The sequence below is a fragment of the Cottoperca gobio genome, chromosome 8 (genome assembly GCF_900634415.1).
Source record: "Cottoperca gobio chromosome 8, fCotGob3.1, whole genome shotgun sequence".
Taxonomy (NCBI): Eukaryota; Metazoa; Chordata; class Actinopteri; order Perciformes; family Bovichtidae; genus Cottoperca; species Cottoperca gobio.
Window position 1 is genome coordinate 5,008,097 of NC_041362.1, and position 18,482 is coordinate 5,026,578.

An 18,482-nucleotide genomic window follows, 5' to 3' on the forward strand; every position below is an offset into this window, starting at 1 on the left:
ATTCTTAATTACCGTTCAGTTTCTGTAATTGAAAAAAGATAGGAAGCATTTTGTGAAGGTTCATCATCAACTCTCTCTCGTATGCAATTACCTCCAGTGACTCCTGCGCCGCCGACAGCCAATTAAACTGCAACAATCGTTCTAATTAGTGAAGCTCCTCCGCTGAGAGAAAAGAGCCACGTTAGTGTGAAGGTGTGCCGAGAACACATCCTGACGCTCATTATGGACCAAGCATGTGGGCAAGTCGTGCTGCTGTTCTTATATAAAGGACAACATGAAGCACTTAGTTTCACTTTGTCGTCTGTGAAAGTCTTATATAATATATAAATATTATTCAAACTGCATTTGTCCCCATTAAACATCAAATACATTCTATAAATAAGAAAGCGTCGGAGGCAATACATTTTGTTATGGCATGCTACATTCTATTAAAAAGGCATACCATACTATTACTTGAAGACATTCTTATGATATAATATGATTTTTATAGAATACTAAACTATTAATTTACCATACTATACCATTTTATAGTATAGTACGCCATTTATTTTATGTCTGACATTTTTATGGCGCACTTAATGCTGTGACATTAATGCTGTTTTATGACTCTTAATGGCAAAATATACTTTTACAATATTTTTACAACTGTTACAACTACTTTTAGAAAATTAATAAAATATAAAAACTTGGAAGTGATGTTCTTACATGCAGCTTCAGTACATAGTGAGACAAACTAATAGAGATGAAGATGGCTGGTAACCGGCTTTGGAAGGCATCTTTTCTTGCAGCAGAGCAAACATGATAAGTTTACTTCATTATCTTTTCATATGTCAAATCTATATCTACAATTATATTACCACTGAGGCTTTAGCTTAGAAGACGTTTGGGCTAATGCAGAATAATTATGTGTCAACTCAAAAAGTAAAGACTATTTAACCGAGATAAACATTTCAGATTCTTGGCGAGTGAGTTGCTGTTCGTGTGCACACGGAGAACATTAAGACTTCCTCAAGGACAAAACCAGAGAGGATAAATAAAAAAAAGAGAAAGAAAACAGAGTGGAACCACGCAGAGAAACATAATTAGTCATGTTGATTTAAACTTGATGAATAATAGTGTTTTAATGGCTTCAGAGGGGACTGTCTGCTCATCATGAGGCTTTTTAGAAGATTTATTTTTAACATTTTAAACCTTAACCGAGGGCAAAAAGCAAAAAAAAGAAAGAAGGAGGTTTGAGACATCAACATTTTTTAACACAGACATTAAGTAGTGCGAGTGTGTGTTTTGAGGCACGGATAGAAAAATAATAAAAAAAAGATGAACATGAACCTCTGAGGCAAGACTTTGAACTCATTTGGGCCTTGGAGGCAGCTTTAATGAAGAGGATGATATATTGAGCTATAATTGAACCCAAATTCAATTACAGGTATATGGTGTTCGGCACAGGCCGTATATAATTCAGCTTTAGGACTCCGGTAGAAGACATAGTGGAGTTCAGACAATCGGCTCTCAGCTGAGGGCGTTTCTGCAGACGAATGAGATGACCTTCAAGATTAAAGAGGGTGAACTTCTCACTTCATTTTCCTGTTTGAATAATGGGGTCGAGATGCAAATCACTCAGAAATAAAAGTGTTTGTCATCGAAAGCATCAGAGTTCAGAATACTTAACAGTAAAAGAAATAACCCCTTTTAATTTCTAACACAAGTTGACCTCAATAAATGACTTCAGGAAGGAGAGTGGATTGTATTAACATCTACAAACAGTGTCACGCTTCGTCTAAAGAAGTCTTATCTTACCTGTTGTGTTGTCTCTGCGCAGATGTTGGCTTTGTTGCATGTAAACAGTGATAATATGTCATATGTGTGCTTCCTGTGTGTGTCGGTGCTTTGTGCTGTGAGGCTAACGACGGCAGGTGTGGCCGACCAGGTGATTAATCAGCTGCAGAGCGAGTCAGTCGGGACGTTGGAGAACTCACAAGAGCTGCCGCGAGGTGCTGTCATTCCATTAAACGGTTTATCGTCCATATATATCTTTCATTTGAAAGTGACACCTACTATAACAGTGTAACAGATCAAATATAACAGTAAAACAACATGTTCAGAGACAACACAAGTTCATGACGTCGATGTGTACGGAGGATGTACTGGAGGAAGGAGCTTCACCTTCCTGGAAGCACTAAGATGTCACATTAAAGCACTTGTATTGGGACATCTTCATACTTCTGTGTAGTTTTATTCTGGGGCTGTTGTTTGAGGTTAAATCCAAATCCACATTTTGAATACTATTCATGGCTGGACATTAAATGCATGTATTGATTACCGCTCTATATAATTTCTCTATATTACGTTTTCATCGTCAGTGGCAGGGTCCGCCATTCCACTGATGGATTGAAAAGCTTTGCACTCACACAAGACACATGTGACCTGTCGTGCTGGACAAAAAGACAGGAGCCAGCACGCTCCAAAGAAGAGTGGAGGAAGTTGTAGCAGCCCGTAGTGTTTGATGCTCAACAACACGTGCGGGGGAATGCTTGTGTGACCATATATAATAACGGAACATCTAACTGGGACACACTTCAGACGAGGTTTGGTGGCTGCTACACAAAACACATCTATTAGTATCAGCAAACTGACCCTGTCATGCATGGTTATACAATTATATATGGCCTCTTTATACTGTCCTCCTGGAGGAGAGATGTGTGGGGGGGGGGGGGGGGGGGAGAACACAAGCCAGTGAGCGTCACCACTAGATGGCACAAGCAGAACACGAGGCGGCCCAGTATGGAACAGATATTTTTGTCAGGAGACGGTGTTAAAGATGTTTTCCCCCCCTAAAATAGTTTTGTTATGATAATGTTTACATCTTAATTCTAATTGCCTCCAGACCCCGGGAGCCGTGTCACACACTCCCCTTTGGTTTACTCACTTTAGCGCTGTGAGATATGAGATGAAATAAAAAGCTGGTAAATATATATTTCTCAGGAGCGTTAAAGGCCACTTGTTATTGAATCAGAACTCAACATCTGGTAATGATAATACACAGCAGTGGTCTGCTTCTCCACTATCAGCCCATCTAATGTAATCTGCGCTGCCTCTTAGGGACAGCACAGCGTGAAGGCCACACAGTAATCTCCCCAGATGACTTTTTTCATAATGTAACTTGCACCAAGTAGATTTTCTCGGTGATGGATGAGCCGGAGAACAAATGATTGCACTAGCGGAGGCTCTTCTCTAAAGGTTTCCCTCGTGTCCTTGGTTTCATTGCTTTGGCCCAGATCTCCCCCCGCAGGCTGTGTTATCTATCACTGTTTGGCACATTACATTTTATAGAAGAGCACACACACACACAGACACACACACACACACACACACACACACACACACACACACACTCCATAGTGAGGAGTCAGATTGTTTTGGGATTTTCCAGTGTCTTTTATTATTCATTTGTCCAATTTTAATTTAAATCCAAATTTAAAATCTTTTTTATTTGCTCTGTCCAGATTGAGGATTTTTTGTGGAAGCAGTTTCATGTGTAATAATATGCAAGCTCAATATCTTCATTCAAACTCTTACTCATGTTAATTAAGGGAAAGGAAATGAGCAATTTCTTTCCCCCACATATAAATCTCTTCAGTTTAATTACATCTCAAATAGTTTTCCATCAATGATCATATATGTAAGATAATAGACACATTTTGTGTTGGTGACATTTGGGATTTTTAACCATGTGTAGCTTAAGATATGGCTCAAGTCTCCATCTGTCAGTCTGCCCACTTCTTCGGCTCAGACTGAAATATCTGAACAACATTTGTTATGGACCGCCAAGAAATGTGTCTCAGACATTCATTGTCCCCCAGAGGATGAAGCCGGTTGAGTTCGGTGACCCCCCCCCCCCGACTCGTCATCTCGTGCCACCAGCAGGTCGAACTTTTTACTTATCCTGTGAAATGTTTCCACATCTGATGGATCGGCACAACATGTGGTTCAGACATTTTTTGTGACATTAACTTGTAATGTTTTGGTACTTTTACTGCACTAGACAATTCTTGTCTACCATTGGTTTAAGGTTCAGTCTTGAACGCTTCTATTGTGCATGACCCAACACACACACACACACACACACACACACACACACACACACACACACACACACACACACACACACACACACACACACACACACTGCTTTATAAGTTTTAAAGTCTTCCTGTAAATCCCTTTAAGGGACTTTGTACGGGGCTTTGGCTCATCAGACGATGACGGTTTAAGAGGCATGTGGGATGTTTGCAGCCTTGTTTCATAAACTGTCATGGCACACACACAGAGAGACTCCCAAAACTGTCCGGAAGGATGTTGGGAATGTTACGACAGGACAGTCTGTCAGGTGTCGTTTCATTATTAGCCAAGGTAACTATTACGAATAACACTGATTTCCCAGAGGCTCTTTAGGAGCACAAGAAAACAGCGTCCTGGTTAGTGTGTGGCTTTTGATTAAATTAGGAATCAACTCTCTTAAGCAATAAACACAGCCAATAGGTAATTAAATATGATTCGGCCCCAGGTGACTATATACGTTTAATTAAAAAAACGTCGTCATTTCTGCTTCGTTATATCGTTATATACTATATTCTAATTTCATAAAGTAAATAGACTCTCGCACGAACACACATGATATTCAGGAAGATGAAGTCAACACCTCTGCCGTCTGTTTGAGTTGGAAATTCAATTATGTTGCCAATTTCACTTTTGTGACATTAAATTTGCAGGACATTAATAATAGACCTCAAGGTTAACTGCTCTGTCCTCAATGTCGCCTGACTGAGGTGAAAGTTTCCATAAATCAGGATGGAAATAGCTTCTGTTTTGGGAGGGATGGAGATCGGAGAACACATTTTGTCCATATATTTTGTCCATACATTATCTTTCTCCCCGACATGTTGTCCACTTCCTTCAGTCAGCTCTCCAAGGATCGTCTCACTGTCAACGTACGACATTCTCTTTGTTGAACTCCAATTATGTCTTTCTTTCTTTAATCTGCTCACTAACTGCGCTTCTCTCTCTGACATGAATGGAGAGAGTACAAGCATGAAATGCCCGATTAACTGTCGGGAAGATTAACATCAAAATTCAAATCCAGCTTGATGTTCTGTTCTTTTACTGATGAACATACTGTCGCTATTTATAGAGGGAAATCATTTCGATACTCTAACTGTATAAAGACTGAGGTTAAAGCCTTTTTGTAGAAACTCTAAACGCAGAAACTGAGGTTAATTTAATAAAGACAAAAACTTACGAAAGCTTTGAACATGCTTTTGATCCGATGACGCCTACAGGTGGTTCTGGGCATTTCATCTGATCATGTTTCTGTAAACCCACCTGCAGATGAAATGACAAATATAAATTGTGAGGATGACTCGGAGTAGATCGAGTGGAGCTTGGCTGCAGCTGCACAATCCGTCCCAGAGGTCTGTTGAGTAGTTTGTCAAATAGGCCCTCTGTTCAGCCTTTAGCTTTTTACACACAGATTTGATCCTTTTTAGACACAAGTGGAGGTCTACCATGTCTAAAGCAATGTACAAATTAAGAGCTTCTTTTATGCTAATAAATAAATAAATATTAAAGCTTTAAAAGTCTTCAGTAAATACCTCTGTTATTCTCTGTGTGTACTCTCCTGTGTTTAAAACTCTTTTGGTATTTGCTGGACTGTGACATTAGTTACACAGCGGCTCCCTTTTAGTCTTCGGCTGAGCTTTTTCCTCTTCTTGCTCTAGCATACGAAATGTATTCATGAAACACACTGGAGTATTTGATCTTATTGTTTCTACAATGCTCTTTAAAGTACTTGTGAAGCCTCGGCTGTGCGTGAGTTCCCACTCTGCAAAGGCAACCAGTGTGTTTACAATGAGTTGCTAATGCTCTATGGCTGACCTGCAGGCAATTTCCTGCCTAAATATCTGCTAAATGAACTGAGACTGAACTGAGGATAAACCCCCGGCATGCAGCGGCTCCTGGATAAGAGTCTCTGGCTGTGTGGAATATTAATGTACCTCTCTGGGAATCATCACCTTATCGTGGTGGAGAGGTTTGTGTGTCCCTATGAACCTGAGAGCTGTGTTGTCTGGAGCCTAGTGCTCCTGGTAGGGTCCCCCAAGACAAATTGGTCTCAGGTGAGGGGCCAGACTAAGAATGGTTCAAAAACGACTTCATGAAAGAAAGGGAAAGGAAAGGAGAGACCCTGCCCGGAGGAAGCCCGGCGAGCGCCTGGTGGCCGGGTTTGCCACGGAGCCCGGTCGGGCACAGCCCGAAGAAGCTACGTGGTGCCTCCCATCCATCCATCCTGTGGCCCCACCACTCATGGGAAACATCGCTGGGGTCGGGTGCGCTGTCACACGGGTGGCAGGGATGGTCAGGGACCTCGACGGACCAGACCCGGGCAGCAGAGGCTGGCTCTGGGGACGTGGAACGTCACCTCTCTGTGGGGGAAGGAGCCGGAACTAGTGCGGGAGGTGGATCGCTACCAGTTGGATCTGGTGGGGCTTACCTCCACGCACAGTCTTGGCTCTGGAACCGTACTCCTGGATAGGGGTTGGACTCTATTCTTCTCCGGAGTTGCCCAAGGTGTGAGGTGTCGGGCCGGGGTGGGGATACTCACTAGCCCCCGGCTGAGCGCCGCTACGTTGGAGTTTATCCCGGTGGACGAGAGGGTCGCCTCCCTACGCCTTTGGGTTATGGGGGGGAAAACTCTGACTGTTGTTTGTGCCTATGCCCCTAACCGCAGTTCTGAGTATTCGGCCTTCTTGGAGACCCTGAATGGAACCCTGCAGGGGGCTCCAGTAGGGGACTCCGTAGTCTTGCTGGGAGACTTCAACGCACACGTGGGAAACGATGGAGACACCTGGAGAGGCGTGATTGGGAGGAAGGGCCTCCCTGATCTAAACCCGAACGGTCGTTTGTTGTTGGACTTCTGTGCTAGTCATGGAATGGCCATAACAAACACCATGTTCGAACATAAGGATGCTCATAAGTGCACGTGGTACCAGAGCACCCTAGGCCAAAGGTCAATGATCGATTTCGTAATCGTATCATCTGATCTGAGGCCGCATGTTTTGGACACTCGGGTGAAGAGAGGGGCGGAGCTGTCGACTGATCACCATCTGGTGGTGAGTTGGATCAAGGGATGGGGGAAGACTCTGGACAGACCTGGTAAACCCAAACGGGTAGTGTGGGTGAACTGGGAACGTCTGGAGGAAGCCCCTGTCCTGGGGATCTTTAACTCACACCTCCGGCGGAGCTTTTCAGCCATCCCTGTGGAGGTTAGGGGCATTGAACCTGAGTGGGCGATGTTTAAAACCTCTATTGCTGAAGCTGCGGTGATGAGCTGTGGTCTCAAGGTTTTAGGTGCCTCAAGGGGCGGTAACCCTCGAACACCGTGGTGGACCCCGGTGGTCAGGGAAGCCGTCCGACTGAAGAAGGAGTCCTTCCGGGTTATGTTATCCGGGAGGACTCCGGAAACAGTTACAGGGTATCGAAGGACTAGAAGGGCGGCAGCTTCTGCCGTGTCAGAGGCAAAGCAGCGGGTGTGGGAGAAGTTCGGAGAAGCTATGGAGAAGGACTTTCGGTCGGCACCAAGGTGCTTCTGGAAAACCATCCGGCACCTCAGGAGGGGGAAGCGAAGAACCATCCAAGCTGTGTACAGCAAGGGTGGGACCCTGCTGACTTCAACTGAGAAGGTTATCGGCCGCTGGAAGGAGCACTTTGAGGAACTCCTGAATCCGACTAACACGCCCTCTATGGTTGAGGCAGAGCTGGAAGCTGATGGGGGAATCATCGTCAATTTCCCTGATGGAAGTCACTGAGGTAGTCAAACAACTCCACAGTGGCAAAGCCGCAGGGGTTGATGAGATCCGTCCAGAAATGCTGAAGGCTTTGGGTGTTGAGGGGCTGTCTTGGTTGACACGCCTCGTCAACATTGCGTGGAAGTCTGGGACAGTGCCTAGGGGTTGGCAGACCGGGGTGGTGGTTCCCCTATTTAAAAAGGGGGACCAGAGAGTGTGTGCCAACTACAGGGGTATCACACTTCTCAGCCTCCCTGGTAAAGTCTACTCCAAGGTACTGGAAAGTAGGGTTCGGCCGGTAGTCGAACCTCTGATTGAAGAGGAACAATGCGGATTCCGTCCTGGTCGTGGAACAACAGACCAACTCTTTACTCTTGCAAGGATCCTGGAGGGGGCCTGCGAGTACACCCATCCGGTCTACATGTGTTTTGTGGATCTGGAAAAGGCATATGACCGGGTCCCCCGGGTGATACTGTGGGAGGTGCTGCGGGAGTATGGGGTGAAGGGGTCACTTTTGAGGGCCATCCAATCCCTGTACGCCCAAAGCGAGAGTTGTGTCCGGATACTCGGCAGTAAGTCGGACTCGTTTCCCATGAATGTTGGCCTCCACCAGGGCTGCGCTTTATCACCAATCCTGTTCGCGATTTTCATGGATAGGATATTGAGGCGTAGTCGTGGAGGAGAGGGGTTGCAGTTCGGTGACCTGAGGATCTCATCGCTGCTCTTTGCAGATGATGTGGTCCTTATGGCATCATCGGTCTGTGACCTTCAACAGTCACTGGATCGGTTCGCAGCCGAGTGTGCAGCGGTTGGGATGAGGATCAGCACCTCCAAATCTGAGGCCATGGCTCTCAGCAGGAAACCGGTGGATTGCCTACTCCGGGTAGGGAATGAGCCATTACCCCAAGTGAAGGAGTTCAAGTACCTCGGGGTCATGTTCGCGAGTGAGGGGACAATGGAGCGAGAGATTGGCCGGAGAATCGGAGCAGCGGGGGCGGTATTACAGTCACTTTACCGCACCGTTGTGACGAAAAGAGAGCTGAGCCAGAAGGCAAAGCTCTCAATATACCGGTCGATCTTCGTTCCTACCCTCACCTATGGTCATGAAGGCTGGGTCATGACCGAAAGAACGAGATCACGGGTACAAGCGGCCGAAATGGGTTTTCTCAGACGGGTGGCTGGCGTCTCCCTTAGAGATAGGGTGAGAAGCTCAGCCATCCGTGAGAGACTCGGAGTAGAGCCGCTGCTCCTTTACGTTGAAAGGAGCCAGTTGAGGTGGTTCGGGCATCTAGTAAGGATGCCACCTGGGCGCCTCCCTAGGGAGGTGTTCCAGGCACGTCCAGCTGGGAGGAGACCCCGGGGAAGACCCAGGACTCGGTGGAGAGATTATATCTCCTCACTGGCCTGGGAACACCTCAGGATCCCCCAGTCGGAGCTGGAGGATGTGGCCCGGAGAAGGGAAGATTGGGGTTCCTTACTGGAGCTGCTGCCCCCGCGACCCGATCCCGGATAAGCGGTAGACGATGGATGGATGGAAACTAAAACCCAGAGATTATTTTCTACAATAGTTAGCTAAAGAACTGTAACTGCTCCTCTCAAGTTAAACTAAAGCCCCACAGTACGTCCACTCTCTACAATTATTCCTGCTTATACTTTTAAAGCAATCTTTGAAGTTAAGTGTCATCTTTCCGAGCATTCGTTCATTCACATATAATTAGATTTGTGCATGTCTGAGCTGGAGGAGGACGCATTAGAGTGACTTAATGAAACAAATGTGAAGCGGAGAAAGGGAAGATGTCGTGCTCTCTTTCAGTGCCCACTCCTGTTGGATTTTCTTGTAAGTAGCAGCGCTTAATAAAACCTGACCAGCACGCTAAATCAGGTTTCAAGCTGAATTTTTTCACCGCTGTGGCGCGACTCCTTCACTGTGCAAGCTGCTGTAATCATTAGAGGCTGAATGGGGGAACATTTCAGCCAATACTAAGTGCTTATTTCGTGGATGTCAGACGGAAATTGCACCTTGCCAAGCTATTGTACATGTGAGCCAGCATGACTTGTTTTGTTCTTGTCAGGTGCATTGTGCCGACTCCAAACCTTAAAAAGTGATTTTATTTTTGAGGCTTCAAACTCTTTAATTTGCGGCTGCATTGTGTTAGAATACATTTGGGGCTATTCATTCGTATTCACGGCACTGTAGATTCTTTCTTCAGTTTTATTCAATATGAGCATATTAATATCTTCCATCTTACTCTGTAGCCTTGCTAGAGGCATGACTGGAGGAAGGTGATGCTGCTCTGAGACTTTTATTGCACTGCATTTAGGAACATTTCCACGTTGCACCTTCTCATGCATGCCACGGCAATGGCGGAATAGATGGGGCATGGGACAGCCCAGCAGATGCCGGTAATGCAACAGAAGAAGAAGAAGAAGGGGCAGCTCGGATGTACGTGTACGCGGCGGGAGACGTCTCTTTTTATATTAACTTTAGTCTTGTGTTTGTTTTCCACTATGTCTTAAGTAAAGCGGTTTGTCTCGCCTTCTTGTTGAAAGGTGTGATAGAAATAAACTTGCCTTGCCACAACAGGACGCCACCACTGCAAAACAACTTTTTTTTATTTAATTGTTTCACATTAAAAACACACACTGTATGCTGCATCACAAAATGAGAAAACGCTGTCCTGCGATAACAATTGAAGCCAAAGTAGAGAGAAGAATCAGCCAGTGTCGTCAACAAGAGAAGCGAGACACGTCGGCCTCGCCGCCCTGCAGGTCGGCTGTTCATCTGAAGCCACGACATGAGATAGTACACATAGACAGCAGGTTGAGCCACAGATGGGAAATCATAATTCAAACAATCTCACAAAGCACTTGAATTCATTCCTACCTGTAATGTACATTACCATGATGACAGAGACCGAGCTCGGGTGATCGTGGACACTAAATCTTCCACATGGTCTCACACAAGCTTTTGGTGTAAAGCCGTATATATGCAACTGTTGTTTCTGAGGACACTGACGCTTCAGATAGACCTGTGGTGGAAACTAAGCCTGGTGCTCAAAGCAAAGTGTGTCCTGCGTTTTTAACATGACATTCAACTACCCTCAAAATGCCATTGCTCATTAGGCAACACTCTCACCTACTGAGAGAGTAACATTATGAAAGAATGTGACACATATGAAGTCACTTCTGGACCTGGAATTTATCTTTTCAAAAGTCTTTTTTTGATTAAATCTGCTTCAGGCATGTCTGCGTGATACCCGTTTTTATGAAGACAAAGAAACACAGATATTTACACCGTATCACAGCAGACATTGTGTCATAAAGAAATCCTGGCAGAACCCATGGTGCTTTTGTTTGTTGTTTAAAATTGTCAAGCCTGGGACATTTTCTTTTTTTTAATGAAGGACAAAATGATGCCACCCTTGATAAAGAAGTAATAACCGTCTGAGATATCACGCTGACAGTCTCTTAACTAAATAATGGTTTAATAACTCTGGGCATATTCATTTGTAGCAGTGTTTTGTACACAGCTTGCCGTCTGGCAGGCAAATAAATTCAGATTGTACCTGTTAGCTGGGAGCTGTGTTGGGTGCAGCAGCCAGAAGTCAGACAGTTATTTATTCATATAAATGAACAGTACGAGTATGACATCCCTTTAAAGATGTCTGTAGGGAACAGCTCAACACCCCGGGAGTCAAGAAGAAAAACATGCCTTTTGGTAAACTGACAAATTGACAGGTTAAAAAATGCCGGCTTCCAGTGAGCAAAGGTGTTTGTTTCCCTCAGTAATGCTCGTACGTCACCAACCACCTTCCCCTTCAGGATCATTAGCAAAGAAATGATAAATCACTCATTAGAATAGATTTTTCGAAGGATTGGTCTCATCTGAACTATGATTTTAAACAACCATATGTTCAATCTGTACATTCGAAGTTTACATCTCACCTGGGCGCTCGTCACAGGCCTATCCTGCACATAGAGAGAGACACATGGCACACATGTACAGCTAAGCAACACTGCACTGCAGTCCAGCGTATGCGTCAGCAAAGAGAGCAAGATAGATCGATAGATGCATGCAGTTCAAAACCAATTTTGTACAGTTCATTTGGCAGTGAGCGACATATGAATGTGTTTGTAACATAGATATGCTGCACAGGGGTGAGCCCCCTTTGTGGGAAGTCGTCCCACGCAGTCTCTGATTTTCTGTGTATGTAGAGACCCCACTGCAGGTCTGACACAGCGGAGGCCACCCTCCCACCACAATACAGTGCAAGGTGACGGAGAGGGCCGATAAGTGCAGCCGACAGCTCCTTAATCCCCATTAGTGCCTCAGACATGGCGATGTGACAGAGCGCAGCGCTCTCCTGGGGCCAATCCCTGTTCTTGTCCTCGTCTCCTCCCCTCCTCTGTTAGGGTCCTGCAGGATGCCCTAACAGAGGATGTAGTGCCACCCAGTGGAGGCAGCTTCTGGATGTGTGTGGCTCTGAGGGGCAGGGGGGAGGGCCTCAGCAGGCAATCTCCTCCAGGGTGCCCAGCGTTGTCTTCAGGGGGACTGTCACAGTGTGGCTGATGGACTCCGAGTGGTTCGCCACTGGGTCACAGGAACTCTGGGAAAGAAGATCGAAAGAGTCTTAGGCTGCGGTCGAATGGGAATGTTTGAGTGAAATGACCCGGAAGTATCTAATTGCAGCCTTGATTAGAGCTGGTGTATTCTCTAAATGCTGAAGAAAGGGTTCTCTCCTTTAGTATAGGGCACACCATCCTTTACCAAAGGAAAGGAGATAATGCCGTCCCATAATTCCTTGCGGCAGCAACATTTAAAGCAATGAAACACTCGGCCGCCAATAACACGTTGCCGTTTCATTGAACACCTTGGATAAATTGCAAACATGCTTCTTAAGGAGGTGTGATTGTGTTTCGTACAGGACTCAGCCTTTGTTCATGGGCCGCCTGCTCTACCAGGTGAACATCTGGGGCTCATTCAGAAAAAGATATACAGATGTGATACAAGAGGATTCACATGGTGGATGCAGATTGCAACCAAATGAATACTGTCGGCTCACCTTCTCTATTTATTAGACTGCCGAGTGCAGAACCGTGGTAACACCATGGTGTCTTTCAGGAACTACCCAAGCACAAGAATAATTCTATATATGCATATACAGCACATAAATAAATACACATCCTGTCCACCGGTACCCTGTACTCTCTCTAAGGTGTTGCACCGTTAACGTAAGCCATACAAATGTGCCATATCTGCTTAGTTTTGCTTGGGCTGTTATTTACCCTGGCTATCATATTTTCAAAGGCAGTAGTCTCTGTTAAGAGTTTAAGCCCCTCTGTAAACTCTGGCCTGTGTTTACATGAGGGCTTTATTTGGGCATCCTTGTGAAATAGGCGTGACGTAGTGACTTTAGACTCTCTGGCTCTCTAAGGTTCAACGTGAAATCTCAGTGGTTCAAATGAGGTGAATTCCTTTTTGGACTTTGTAGGGAAAAGCATGGTAGGTTTATTCATTTGTGCTTATTCAACAGGGTTGACCACTTCCTTCATGCTTCAGCATCAGTGGCTCATTCAGCTACCGGCTATAATATCCAGGGATATTCTTTGACCGTTGTATCCTAACACTTCTGACTGACTACTCTGATGCAAACGGCAGCCTAACCTTGTCCTCATACTGGTACTGTTGATATTGATTTAACTAAGATGTGATGTTGATGCAGGTGTTTGTTAAAGGGGAGAGACCTTGTTGCTGTAAGTATTATTTGAGAGCTTCTTCCAAGAGCTAATCAGCATGCTACTCTCAGTCTGTACACAGTGTTACATTTGTTAGGGTGCTCGTTCTACATGCTTGTGTGGAAGGGTAAGGATAGGGCAAGGTTTTGATATGCATGGCCAGAGTGCGTGAAATGACACTTTATCTACACGCTCCACTTACACAGCACTCTGTGAGGAAGATTGACAAGTGAGGGGTTAAAGGTCGCTCTTACCACATCCTCTCCATGACTCTCCTCCTCCTCCTCTCTGCTCAGTAAATCCAGTAGTCTGTCTTTCACCACCTGCAGATCGGGAAATAAAAGTCAAGATCGGCGTCTGGAACTGGATTGATTGACTACTGAGTAAAATCAGTAATTAGATGCTAATACAGCAACAAACTGTTAAAATGAGCTTTAGAGCTGCTTATGTCAGCGACATGAGGGTACCAGTTTCCACATTACTCCTTTATGGCAGTTAAAATCAAATAAAATACATTTCCTGTGTATTTTACACAACCCTAGGGGATACAAAGACTGTGCTTCTTAGATCCCTCTGCAGCTGAAAGCAGCATACGAAGCTCTGAAGAGGGCCACACGGTAGAGCAGAGGTGATGGGAAAGCACCAGCACACATTCTTTCATCTCTCTAAAGCTTTTTGTATCAGTGACATTGTTTCTGGAGTCAGCTTTCATGTTCAACGCTCTAGCTCTTCACTGAAAAACCAAAAACAAGAGCTGTCAAAGTTTACTGCACCGACAAAAGCTGTGAAGGCCTGTAGAGGAGAGGTGTGTGGGCGTAATTTAATGATTCAAAAGTTAAGAGAGAGTAAAAGTGTGAAAACAGTAACTTGAGACTGACCTCATAAGCGTAGTCAAACAGCTCCAGGATAGTGAGGATGCTGGCTCCAATGAACAGACCCATCTGACCTCCAATATCACCTGTAGAAGGCCACAATAAACATAAGTTATATATACACAGCGTTCTGCCGTGGCAAAGGAAAATACTTTAGTTGTCTGACAGCACATCTCAAACATAATTGTGTGGAGCAAGATACAGTGAACTGCAGGTAATTGGCCACAGCACAGGCACATTTAGACTCCAAAGTGTCCTGATATATGAAAATAACAAGCTCTTGAAATGACAGCTCTGTATCATGATGTTCCTGTGCCTGCAACCGCATCACTGCAGCTCCTTAGAATTCTGCAGAGGCCCACAACTGAGGCTCAATCCCAGACTCTGCCCATGACTTTACAACCGGACTCGACTAAAACACAACTGGAATTGGCAAATTTGACATTTGATGTCTATATTTTTGCTTTATTTTATCCATTACTGACTATTAGCTTGCGTGAGTAAGAGGCAGAAAATCAACAACAAGGGAAAAGAAGGGGATTGTGCAGGTGTGCTCACAAAAGCCTACTTGTGTTGAGTCAACTCCTTACGAGAGAGAAGAGTATAATATAGTCAGATGTGACCAGTATCAATAGTTTGGGTAATCAGAGCCTACATTTGACATGTTGAGTGAGTGTGTATATAATTGTTGCATAGCTGAGCCCTCTTATATCTAATAAGAGTCAAACCTGTCAAGTTTGAGTCAGGTAGGAATAATACAGCTTATTTGTGTAATATTTCTTACTTACTGTATCTCATACAATGTCTCAAGTAACCTGGACTGAATCACAATTGGCTATTTTTATTTGCCAATTTATGGAGTCTCATTCTGTACACACGTCATGTGTCTGTCCTGGGAGAGGGATCCGTCCTCAGCTGCTCTCCCTGAGGTTTCTTCCATGTTCCCCTCTTTAATTATGGGGTTTCTTATATGGAGTTTCTCCTTGTGTGGTGCGAGAGGACAGAAGGTGTTGTATCCTGCACAGTCTGTAAAGCCCACTGAGACAAATGTGTAATTTGTGATATTGGTCTGTATAAATACACGTTATTTTATTTTGACGGGGTCTAATTTTGCCTCAGTTCAAAAGATCCCTGCTTGTGTCAATTAATTTGTCAATATTTAAACATAAAACACACTCAAAGGTGAAAAGTGCAATGACCTTTTGATGTTCAGTTAAAGGTCGGGAGGCGCCTTTCATTTATAGATGTTGTAGCTTCTTTAAATAGCTGACGCAATTGTATAATTTAGCTCGCTGCCAGTGAAATCTCAACATTTCACGGTGCCGACATTTTGTTGATGACTTGTCACATACACATACAGATGTCAGGCATCTTTGAATGATCTTATCTGAATCTGCTGCCATGAGTCATGAGGGTGGGACATTTCCCACGAATCAACACATCATTTCAAAAGTAGCATGACTGTGACTCAAGTAGACTGGATCCAGGTTTTGGAGGAATAAAAAAGACGTACCCAGCAAGCCTGCCACCTCGTAAGCTTTCTTTTGCTCGATGGTCTCGTAGTTCAAAGCCTCAAAGAACACGTCCAACACCAAGATGTTGTCTCTGCAAAAAGCAAAATTGGGCATTAGTCCTAATGAATCCCAGACCAAGTGGGAGGACACACGTGTTGCAGTGCAACATAGGAAAACACTACATTACATATCTTTGTGAAGGACTATTTTAAATTAGACAAGACCTTTGTGTGATCTGTCATTAGCATGAGCGTTAGCATTTTCCCACCATCAGTTGTGTTTGTTTTTTGGTAATTCATGGCCTACAACACATGACATCGTGTTGAGAGAAGCTGGAATCAGTTTACAAGTGGTTTCAGCTGTTCTATCTACAATCATTAAAGCTTTGATTTATTCCAAATATGTCTTAATACGTTTATTTAAATAGCACTTTTAGAGAGCCGATGTCACAAAGGACTTCACAACAAAGTAAAAGACAAAACAACTGACTTGAAATGCAGACATCAAGCTAAAAACATAAAATACAAGAAACAAAAGGAAAGTCGAAACAAAAGGGTCTCGAGCTGCTTTTTTAAAAGTGTCCACAGATCTTAAATCCAAAAGGGAACGAGTTTCAAAGTTTGGGAGCTACAACCTTAAAAGCACAGCCTCCTTTAGTCTTGAGCTCGGAGCGAGTAACAACTACCAAACCCTGATCAGAGAACCCCAGAGACCTGCTGCTGATGTAGAGCTGCAGAAGCTCTTTAATGTAGGCAGGCGCCTGACCATGCAAGGCACTAAACAAGATCACAAAAATCTTTAACTGCTTCCAAAGTTAATGGGAAGCCAGTGTAAAGATATCAAAATGAGTTTACATGAGACATTTTGGAGGCCTTGGTCAAAGCTTGGCAGCAGCGTTTTGGACCACTTGTGGGGGATTTAGGGAAGTCTTGCTAAGGCAGATGAAAAGTGAACTGCAGTCAAGAAATTAAGAAATTAATAATCATTTCCAAATCAGCTGGTGGAAAGAGAAAGAGAACCAAACAATTAATAAAGTATGGTCCATAAAAAACACATAGATTATAGAGGGTAGTGAGCTAAGACTTTCTATCACCTTCGGGACGACGCCAGCTGGCGCCAAAATAAGAACTTCTGTTTGTCACTAGGAAAATGATCTGGCATCCATTTTTTTTATGGAGTTGAGACAACTTTGTAAAACATACAGTTTTTGGGGATTCAAGGAAATATGTAATTGATAGTGTCCGCATATATTATTACTTATTATCTCGTACAGAGCAAACAGCAACAGACCCAGGACAGAACCCTGGGGAACGCCACAAAACAGAGATTCAGTTAATGAGGCAAAGTGACTCCAAACTCCCGTCTGAAAGGGAAGAAGAGAACTCCAGAGCTGATCCGAAGATACTGGCTACTTACGTGATGTACTTCTCCGACTTGTTGAACTTCTTCTGCAGGTAGCGGGCCGAGGTCTTGCTGGGGATTTTGACCATAGATAGCTCTTTGTTGTAGCGGGTCATGTTGCACGGCGTCCTGCACAGGCAGTTATTGGTCTCTACAGACGATAGTTTAGCTTCACGCAGAAGGGGGCGATGGAGAGGGGAGATGCGTAAACAATGGAAAATGGAACGAGATGTGGGAGGATTGGTTGAGCGTGATGAACAAAAGGGAAAAATGCTCTTTTAGAAACAAAGTGAGAATTGTCTGTACGCTTTGAAGCCAGGAAATATACGATTAGCGGTGGGGTCATATCCAACAAGTCTTCCCTTTTATTTGGAGAACTTCTGCCCAGACTAAAATCTTCAGTTTATACATAATATTATAAATATAAAATAATCATGACGTTCAGCCATAATTATAAAAAAAATGTCTATCTTTTTTTATCAACTCGACCACAGTGAGCTATAACCTTACTAATCTGAAAGAAAAACACATTAGGGTAAATGTTTTATATTCACACAGCCAATTACTTTTAATTAGCTACATCTTTGTAGTGTGTTAGTGCCATCTGTACGTCAATGCTTTCTCACAGCTGATAAACATTAAACTAAACCACAGGCCTGAAGCTTCTGCGGTACATGCATCTCTCGCACCTCTTCTGTTAATCTGAAATCTGTCCCCTGCCTTCAGTTGTCAGGGGTCGCACATACTGTACATACAAACAATTCAAATACCACCCACGATAGTATACATGGCCTCAATTATACTGCGCCTGGAGTTGTGCGGATGTTTACTCCATAAAAGCCTGAACGACAGTTTAAGTCAATGTCATTGTCAAAGTCAGAATGTAAAGCGCCAAACACAAACAAGCCCTCAAGCAGCATCCGTGAAAACACCATTCGTCCTGACAGAGACAAAGTCCTGGTGCACAAATGCCAGGCTCTATTCATGGCTTTGCTTAGGCAGTTTATAAAAAAAAACTAAACTAAACTAAAATGCACTCGATGATTTCGTGTTAAGCCCACAGCCTCCTACATAACACCGACTCTCTCACAGTGACGGTAATGTTAAGCGACGCAGGCTTT

At 44.2% G+C, this 18,482-nt stretch overlaps 1 protein-coding gene across 4 annotated transcripts in view; it reads right to left on the reverse strand.

Annotated features, from left to right (window-relative positions):
- Window positions 1-10,427: 10,427 nt before the first annotated feature.
- The window catches only part of asic2 (acid-sensing (proton-gated) ion channel 2), a 227,299-nt gene continuing 219,244 nt past the window's right edge, over window positions 10,428-18,482 (reverse strand). For all 4 annotated transcript variants that reach the window (XM_029437549.1, XM_029437550.1, XM_029437551.1 and 1 more), the window contains 5 exons: window positions 17,377-17,530; window positions 15,960-16,051; window positions 14,453-14,532; window positions 13,829-13,897; window positions 10,428-12,445 (listed from right to left, as the gene is read on the reverse strand). In XM_029437549.1, coding sequence (XP_029293409.1) covers window positions 12,344-12,445; window positions 13,829-13,897; window positions 14,453-14,532; window positions 15,960-16,051; window positions 17,377-17,530 — 497 coding nt within the window. In that variant the 3' untranslated portion in view covers window positions 10,428-12,343. The remainder of the gene's footprint in view (window positions 12,446-13,828; window positions 13,898-14,452; window positions 14,533-15,959; window positions 16,052-17,376; window positions 17,531-18,482) is intronic.